Source organism: Nematolebias whitei, chromosome 18 (assembly GCF_014905685.2).
Source record: "Nematolebias whitei isolate Nwh7 chromosome 18, NemWhi1, whole genome shotgun sequence".
NCBI classification, from domain to species: Eukaryota; Metazoa; Chordata; class Actinopteri; order Cyprinodontiformes; family Rivulidae; genus Nematolebias; species Nematolebias whitei.
Window position 1 is genome coordinate 5,892,388 of NC_056515.1, and position 9,354 is coordinate 5,901,741.

The 9,354-nt window shown below is 40.8% G+C and overlaps 1 protein-coding gene across 1 annotated transcript in view; it reads right to left on the reverse strand.

Moving 5' to 3' along the window:
• The window catches only part of agpat2 (1-acylglycerol-3-phosphate O-acyltransferase 2 (lysophosphatidic acid acyltransferase, beta)), a 39,677-nt gene extending 31,614 nt beyond the window's left edge, over positions 1-8,063 (reverse strand). The window contains exon 1 of the mRNA XM_037692336.1: positions 7,708-8,063. Within this exon, the coding sequence (XP_037548264.1) occupies positions 7,708-7,883 (176 nt within the window). The 5' untranslated portion in view covers positions 7,884-8,063. The remainder of the gene's footprint in view (positions 1-7,707) is intronic.
• Between the last annotated feature and the right edge of the window lie 1,291 nt (positions 8,064-9,354).

A 9,354-nucleotide genomic window follows, 5' to 3' on the forward strand; every position in this document is an offset into this window, starting at 1 on the left:
CTTGCTGATGGTGCTATAGCATTGCAAAGAAATGAGCAATCTGAAAACATTTTTGATTACAGCTTGCTGTGTGTGTGTGTGTGTATAAAGCCTGTCCACAGAAGCAGTTTGCTCTATAGTCCACCCTCTCCACTACAATGGGCAAACCATCAGTAACATCAGACAAGACAGATTTGCACAAGGCAAGAAAGAGCTATAGCACCATCAGCAAGAAGCTTGGTGAGAATGTGACACCTGATTGTGCCTTTTTTCTGAAATGAAGGAATGTAAAATGATAATCGGTCCACAGCTTCATTGTGCTCCTGGTGTGAGAATGATGAAGATTCATCATCTACCATCAGATCATCAACAAGCATCTTGTAGATGTGGGCTTGATGAGGAAACAGTGTCCATGTTGATGTTCTGATGGCAGTTAAGTCCACGCTCATCTAAAGCATCACTGGTAACACACTATGTTGTAACAGATTAAAGTCCTCTCCTGAAGAAGACCCAGTTATAGACCTGTTTGAAATTAGCCAAAGAACATAAATGTGGACAAGATGAGACCTTGTGGGCACTGCCAGTTGTCAATCCATAATGGAGTAGGGAGTTAGTAACCTCAGACCTCTCATGTAGCAGTGAGGGGAGCCCTCATCTTTCTCATCATCATTTTTAACCCATGAGAAAGATGGAGCTCCAGACTCCAGACAACTGAAAGTCATGTGATATTTCTTTCAGTTTTAATTAATCACACAAACGGATGTAACCTTCTCACAATGCTTCTTGTGCACGGTCATTACGGCCTTGTGCAAATAGACCATCTTGTTCCTGGCATTCTTTGACAGCTCTTTGGTCTTACCAAATCTTTTCAGCATCCATGGTGCTGAAAAGATTGTAATAGAAGAAACAGATTCAGTGGACAGGTAGGCTTTGTATATCAGACAAGTTGAGATCAGGAGCAGTGCTGGGTGCAATATCTCTGTAAAGAGCAACTTAAGAGCTGAAGGAGCAGGGTCAGTGCCAGCTCTTCTACACTAGCCAAGTAGTGAGTACAAGAGCCAAATGAGCTTGTTCTTAGGAAAGAGCTTACGTCCTATTATTAATCAGACGTGACTGTAATTGACTGATTGTGATCTGTGTGCTACATGGACACATCACCGATCTTTGGGAGGAAGAATTCTGTCTTGGTTGTTGGGGATCAAATACTTAATTCATGTGTGCAAATCAATTGGCAGCTTTTAGGTTTGTTATTATTATTTTCAGGCAATAGTTTGTTTCCATTAACTACCAGTACTATAAAAATTACAGTTAATTTTATTGTGACTGTGCAAACCTACAGAACCAAAGGGAGATCAAATCATTATTTTTATCCCTGCATGATTACAAGAATAATGAAAATGTCATCATCAGTTCTTAAACAGTTGAGGCAAGAAGAAATAAATCAAAGTATCCAAGAAACTGTAACAAAAGAATTGTTTTACTTAGGTCACTTGGCAATGGTGGTGACTTTTCTGCAGCCTAGATATTAAACTGTTGTACTGTTCTCACGTTTTTCAGGTTAAATATGTCTTTATACCAAACAAAGATTATTGCCAGCCACCACACATAAGATGTAACATTCACAATGTCTTTTATCATTTACAAACCGGATTCCAAAAAAGTTGGGAAACTAAACAAATTGTGAATAAAAACTGAATGCAATGATGTGGAGATGGCAAATGTCAATATTTTATTCGTAATATAACAGATGACAGATCAAAAGTTTAATCTGAGTAAATGTAACATTTTAAAGGAAAAATATGTTGATTCAAAATTTCGCAGTGTCAACAAATCCCCAAAAAGTTGGGACAAGTAGCAATAAGTGGCTGGCAAAAGGAAATTGAGCATATAATGAACAGCTAGAAGACCAATTAAAACTAATTAGGTCAATTGACAACATGACTGGGTATAAAAAGAGCTTCTCAGAGTGTCAGTGTCTCTCAGAAGCCAAGATGGTAAGAGGATCACCAATTCCACCATTGTTGCGCAGAAAGATAGTGCAGCAATACCAGAATGGTGTTACCCAGCGTAAAATAGCAAAGACTTTTAAGTTATCATCATCAACCGTGCATAACATCATCAAAAGATGAAGAGAATCTGGAACAATCGCTGTGCGTAAGGGTCAAGGCTGTAAAACTCCACTGGATGCTCGTGATCTCCGGGCCCTTAAACGTCACTGCACCTCAAACAGGAATGCCACTGTCAAGGAAATAACAGAATGGGCTCAGGAATACTTCCAGAAAGCATTGTCAGTGAACACAATCCACTGTGCCATCCGCCGTTGCCAGCTGAAACTCTACAGTGCAAAGAGGAAGCCATTTCTAAGCAAGCTCAGACGTTTGCACTGGGCCAGGGGTCATTGAAAATGGAGTGTGGCAAAATGGAAGACTATTCTGTGGTCAGATGAGTCACGATTTGAAGTTCTTTATGGAACACTGGGACGCCATGTCATCCGGACCAGAGAGGACAAGGATAGCCCAAGTTGTTATCAACGCTCCGTTCAGAAGCCTGCATCACTGATGGTATGGGGTTGCATGAGCGCTTGTGGCATGGGCAGCTTGCATGTCTGGAAAGGCACCATTAATGCAGAGAACTATGTTCAGGTTCTAGAACAACATATGCTCCCATCTAGACGTCATCTCTTTCAGGGAAGACCCTGGATTTTTCAATACGATAATGCCAGACCACATTCTGCTGCAATCACAACATCATGGCTACGTAGGAGAAGGATCCGGGTACTGAAATGGCCAGCCTGCAGTCCAGATCTTTCACCTATAGAGAACATTTGACGCATCATAAAGAGGAAGGTGCGACAAAGAAGGCCCAAGACGATTGAACAGTTAGAGGCCTGTATTAGACATGAATGGGAGAGCATTCCTATTTCTAAACTTGAGAAACTGGTCTCCTCTGTCCCCAGACATCTGTTGAGTGTTGTAAGAAGAAGAGGGGATGCCACACAGTGCTAAAAATGGACTTGTCCCAACTTTTTTGGGATTTGTTGATGCCATGAAATTTGGAAACAACAGATTTTTCCCTTAAAATGATACATTCTCTCAGTTTAAACTTTTGATCTGTGATTTCTGTTCTATTCTGAATAAAATGTTAGATGATGGCACCTCCACATCATTGCATTCAGTTTTTATTAACAATTTGTTTAGTGTCCCAACTTTTTTGGAATCTGGTTTGTAGTTTTCACTCCTGTAGTAATGAATTATTGCTAAAAAAAATAAGTTTCCTACAAGGATTACTACAGGCTTGAATTTACAGTTCAAAGTCTAAATATTATGGGGACCACATTTGCCTGTAATCCTCTGGTCAACAGCCAAGTAAAATAGCAACAATACAGGTCTCCCACTGATGGTACAGAACATTTCACAATGTGAGAGCTGAGATTAATAATGGAGGAAACACAGTGTCCATTTTTTGACTGTAGTTATGAGGTCTGACCTAATAAATTAACCCAAATTTACAGCAGTCATTTATACTGTATAAATGTCAGGTAGATGAATGAATACACAATGATAAGAAATTAAAAACTGACGACAGTAGTGTTTCACCAAATGCAGGAACAATATTATTTGCAATATTTATGAATACCTTTTACTGACTGAACACACACATGCTTCTTTTGACTGAACGGTTTGCTGAATGAATGCACGTGCTGTAAGTCAGCTGAAAAGCTGAGAGGCTGTGACAGACTCGTCTTTTTGTCAGGACAGGAAGTGTAAAACGAGCTGCCACAGAACTCCATTCACTTTCTGCTCCAGGTTTGACCCCCGCTCAGTGGCTCAGTCACAGTCAACAGGTCCAGGTAACCTTTGAGCTGACAAAACGGTACGCTGGTTCAACACGACACCACCAGCACACACGACTGAAAACGTGTTTATTCACAGAGCACTGCGGTGGTACGGTCCGCTTCTCCAGCTGACAGGGCCGCTGTCAGCAGATCGAGGCCAAGTGAGGCTGTGCACAGGATGGAGCTCATTATTAAACAGTAACCCAAGTTGAACCACAGGAAAATCACCATCTGGCTCTGCAAGGTGATTACTGGAACACAGTTATTTAAGACGGTGAGCCGGAATGGAACCCAGTAAACAACCTTCCCGCCGGATCATCCGAACTGGCGGGAAAAGGCGTGGGACGTAGAAAAAAGGGGTCCCTTCATGTCAGCCGCCTCCTGGGTTACGCCGGGCAACCCCTGAGGGCGCCGTCGGCTGAGAGCGGTGTGATCGCCGATGCGAAACGAAGTGGGATGGGGTGAGCATTCACTCAGCCCCCCTCCACCGACACTACGCTTTCCAGGAGGGAATGAGCAGCGGGGGGCTGCAGCTGAGCGCCGCCTGTCCCGGAGGAACCATCCGATTCGCTCCGAGGGTCGGCGATAAGAGGAAAATTACAAGATGGCGTTGTCCAGCGTGTAGTGTGACCTGTCACAGAAATATTCCTCGGCGCTTACCTTGAAATAAGACTGCTCGTCAGCTTCTCCTCGGGGAGGAGAACTCACCGGACGACCGGAGGTCGACTGCCGGGCCAAGCATCCTTAACAAAGGTTGGTCATCTACACAACTTTCCTTCTTTGTTCTTCTGACAGTGCTATTAGCTCGCTGAAGAAAAAATGGGAGCCGATTTCCCGCTCTTAACGTAATTTATACGGACCGGGTGGGGCCCACACAGCAAGTGAGCGTGGACTAAATTTTTTCAGTGCAATGCTACTCATAACGGGATAAACCCACCAAGCGACAGCCTTAAAGGGCGAAGCTTATACGAAATAGAACCTGCACCTTTGTGACCTCTGCTCCTTGCAGCCTCACTGTTCCACCAGCCTCCCTCTCATTCACACATGTACTCTGTCTTACTACGGCTGACTTTCATTCCTCTTCTTTCAAATGCATACCTCCACCTTCCCTGAGTTCTCTTCCACCTGTTCCCTGTTCTCACCACAGATCACAATGTCATCTGCAAACATCATAGTCCACAGAGATTCCTGCCTGACCTCATCTGTTAGTCGGTCCATCACCAGGGAGAACAAGAAGGGGCTCAAAGCTGATCCTTGATGCACTCCCACCTCCACCTTGAAGCTATCTGTCACTCCTACAGCACATCTCACCACTGTCCTGCTGTCCTTATACGTGTCCTGCTGTCCTCATACATGTCCTGCTGTCCTCATACATGTCCTGCTGTCCTCATACATGTCCTGCTGTCCTCATACATGTCCTGCTGTCCTCATACATGTCCTGTACCAGTCTAACATACTTCTCTGCCACTCAAGATTTCATCATGCAAAACCAAACCACCTCCCTCGGCACCCTGTCAGATGCTTTTTCTAAATCCACAAAGACACAATGGAGTTCTTTCTGACCCTCTCTGTACTTCTCCATCAGCATCGTCAAAGCAAAGATGGCATCTGTGGTGCTCTCTCTTCATGAAACCATACTGCTGCTCACAAATAGTCACATCTCCTCTGTCTTGCTTCCACAACTCTCTCCCAGATCTTCATCATGTGGCTCATCAACTTAATTCCCCTGTAGTTGCTACAACTCTGTACATCACTCTTGTTCTTAAAAATGTGCACCAGCACACTTCTTCTCCATTCCTCAGACATTTTCTCACCCTCAAATATGCCATTGAATATTTGAGTCAAAAACCTCACTGCCATCTCTCCAAGACATTTCCAGACCTCCACTGGTATGTCATCAGGTCCTACTGCCTTCCCCTTCTTCATTCTTTTCAGAGCTTTCCAGACTTCACCTTCACTAATCTTTCCAACTTCCTGGTCCACAGTTTCTATGACCTCTACTCTTCTTTCTCTTTCATTCTTTTCATTCATTAGCTCCACAAAGTACTCCTTCCATCTTCCCGTCAACTTGTTAGAACATTACCATTCCCATCTTTAACAAACTTAACCTGCTGCACACAGTGATTCAAAAACGACTTCCGTAAAAGTAAAGAAAAAAAACAGTGATTCATGCAAATGCTGTTTTATAAACCATTATATTGCTGTCAGTATCTCATTACACTGAATACTTTGAAATTTCGGGTTGTTTTGCAAGTGCAAATAAATGCAGCAGCAGCTAGCTGTAGCAGTTCTAGTGCAGCTTAAAGTGTTTTTTTTACAATAATATAAATATATTTCAGCATAAATATCTATAACATAAAACTGATTGCAAAATGTGCATGAAAAGCAATGGTTCTGAAGACTGGAGGAGTCTAGGTCTTGCTCAAACTAGCTGCTAGTTCATCAGTCCTGTCAGAGTTAAAACATTTCTTCAAACAGATTATTCAAAGAGCCAACTGCAACAAGTAAGATAATATTTATTCAAAAACTGTGCACAGAAACACGTCAAAAAGCTGAAGTATTGATTTAAAAAGGCATGTCAAATAAAAGTAATTAGACTACTGATTAGCAACAAGGTAATTATAAATATCTACAAATATATTTAAATATGTATTACGAACTTGACTGAATATCTCCTGATGCATGCTCAATAATCCAGGTAGAAAAATCTAAAAAAGTTAAATCTGGTCCTCTGGACATTCAAAAAAACAACGTCTCTCGGATGAGAGACGAAACGTTTCTACATTTTTTGTTGATTTGCTTTGTTTTGTTTTTTTGAATGTCCAGAGGACCAGATTTAACTTTTTTAGATTGACTGAATATCATTGTGACAACAATTAAAATAAAACTTAAGTGCATAGTAAATATGTGAGTTTCTTCTTGTAAAATCTCTACTTCAGACATCTAAAATGTTCCTTCAGGATATGAGTATACTGTACCAGTACATGTAAAATTGCGCAATACACAATATTAAAAATGTTGCAACATTTGTCCAGGAAAGATTTAAGTTTATGAAATGTAAAATAATGCTTATGGAATGGAAGAAAACCCTTTTAAACCTAAAATTGTATTTTTGAAAATAAGGACTGTGATTACAGTAATAAATATGTGGTCTAGCCCAAAAAATATTATAACAACCATTTAAAACTTTTTAAGAACTTTTTGATATCTTGAAAGTAGTATTTTTTGAAACAGTACCAGTAGTGGAGGTTTGGAAATATAAGTTTAACCAACAGGAATGTTTTTAGATTGCTAAAGCCTAAAAAGTCGTTTTGAACAGGAGAAATGTGATGAATAAAGTTTTTCTTTCGCCTGCACTCTTCTGAAACTAAAGAGGTGACAATTGTTTTTACACCACACGTGCTTTTGTGACGCAACCTGGGCTCGAACCTTCAGCCTCAGGATTATGAGGCCACAACACTGACCTCTGATCTACAGCCCCATGCAAATATGAACTATATTATTAAATTAAAAATTAATAGACAAGAAAAACAAGTCTCTTGTAAATGAGTCCTCAAGGTTCAATGAAACTAACCTGTATAAATAAAGGTTGAATGGAAAAAAGATGCATTGATTATATAGAATGACGGTCTGCCATAATAACGGAGTGAAAGTGTTATAGAGGCTAATGGATTTTCAAATATACACATCGACTTTTGATTCGTTTAGTTTTCTTACAGAAAAACAACCTAAATGTCAATGTGTAAACCAGCTTTTGACCCATGTTACACCTTGAAGGATTAAAAATAAAACTATTTGAAGAACTAATCATCCGGTTCCTTCGCATCAACAACTGCCTCCTTGTGCTAAAGCTAACAGCTAACGGTGGCTAGCTGTCAGACATGTCCACTCACCTCATGTTTTCTATGTCTCTGCCTCCGCTTTTCAGCAAACACAAGGGAATCCCCAACAAGGCCAGGAACATCATCCAGGCCACGTAGAAGAACTTTTTGAAATAAAAAACAAAGGTGCTGCTGGTCCACATCAGGAGAGGGAACAGCAGCAGAGGCACCATCCACAGTCCATCCATGGCAGCGGAGAGCAGAGACTGGCAGCCCGGAACAGACAGTCCCTCGCCGGGTCGGAACAACAGCAAGCTACGGTGGAGATCGGGACAAGGGATTCACCGAAACCCCCACAAACATAACCCAGTCAGCGGCGCTCCCGTCAGTGCTGCCCGCTGAGAACGATGATGGAGCGAGCCTGAACGGAATGCGCGTGCAGAGGCGCTCATCTGTTGCTAAATGGCATCGAGGTGGAGTCACACCGACACCGAGGTTTCTGCTTCCGGTCGGATCTGATGTCTCGCAGCTGTCTGCTGCAAAAATCTCTCTTCTGCTTCTCTTTTGCTGACGATAATCCTGTTAATAATCCTTGGTTGTTTGTGAGATTAAAATTATAGTTAGTGTTCAGAGATCCTGTTGGTTCCTGGCTGCTTCCGAACTTTATCTAAAAATACGTTGAAACAGGAAGAAGTTAAAGAGAAGAGACCACTCAGGGTCAAAACCCAACATGACCTTTGTGCAACCTCGTGTTCAGAGCATGTGTTGTGAATGACTCTCAGCTACTACCACATCAAAGTTTAGCTCAAAATCTACTGTGGTGGCCACTTTTAGAGCTGCAGTATCTTCAACTGCAGTGCTTCCAAAAGTTAATTATTTGTAGATGTACATCCATTGATTACTTTCTGGATGTTTGAGTAAAGTTTCTGCACACAAACATGGAGTAAACATTAGTGCCTGGTTTTACCTTTTGGCAGAGGCTGATCAGAATCATTCAGGGTCAGAAAAATGTTAATTCTCTACATTAGTAATGATTTTATTGTTTTTTAGACATTTACACTGTGTTTAGTTCACTGCTCTGAGTTAATCCAGCTGTGCAGTGTTTAGAACCAGTTTGATATGAAGATGTTTAGAATCAAGCAAACTAATTCTTGTCCTTGGTAATTATATCAGTCATAAATGTTAAATTTATCACCAAGTGCACTTATCAGATTCCTGCTTCCACTGTTACATAGTTTTTATTATTTTCTGTATTCCTAAAACTAATTATCAGATAAAAAAAAATGAAATACTAAACTGTGAGAACATATTTTAAAAGTGAAAAGCTAAAAGCTGAACTCTGACATGAGTTTCATTTCAAGATGTTTTGTGTGACGTGTAGCATTTACTCTGGTGTCTACTTTTACTGAATAAATAATAAACATTAAAGTTTAAAATTATCCTATTTATGTCTGAGTTTTAGTCATGTCTTCGAAAAATTGTGTATTTAAAGATGATATGACAATTGGTGTATGATAATAAAAAATTGGATAAATTTATTCCTGGCTCCATAAATTACAGTAATCTTCGGCCGTCCCAGGAGCTGCCCAGTCGTTTGAGGAAACTTTAAGTAATAAAAAAAAGTTGAAATCATACTTTCCTCAAATGATAGGGAGGCTAGTTTACACACAAATATCTATCTATCTATCTATCTATCTATCTATCTATCTATCTATCTAT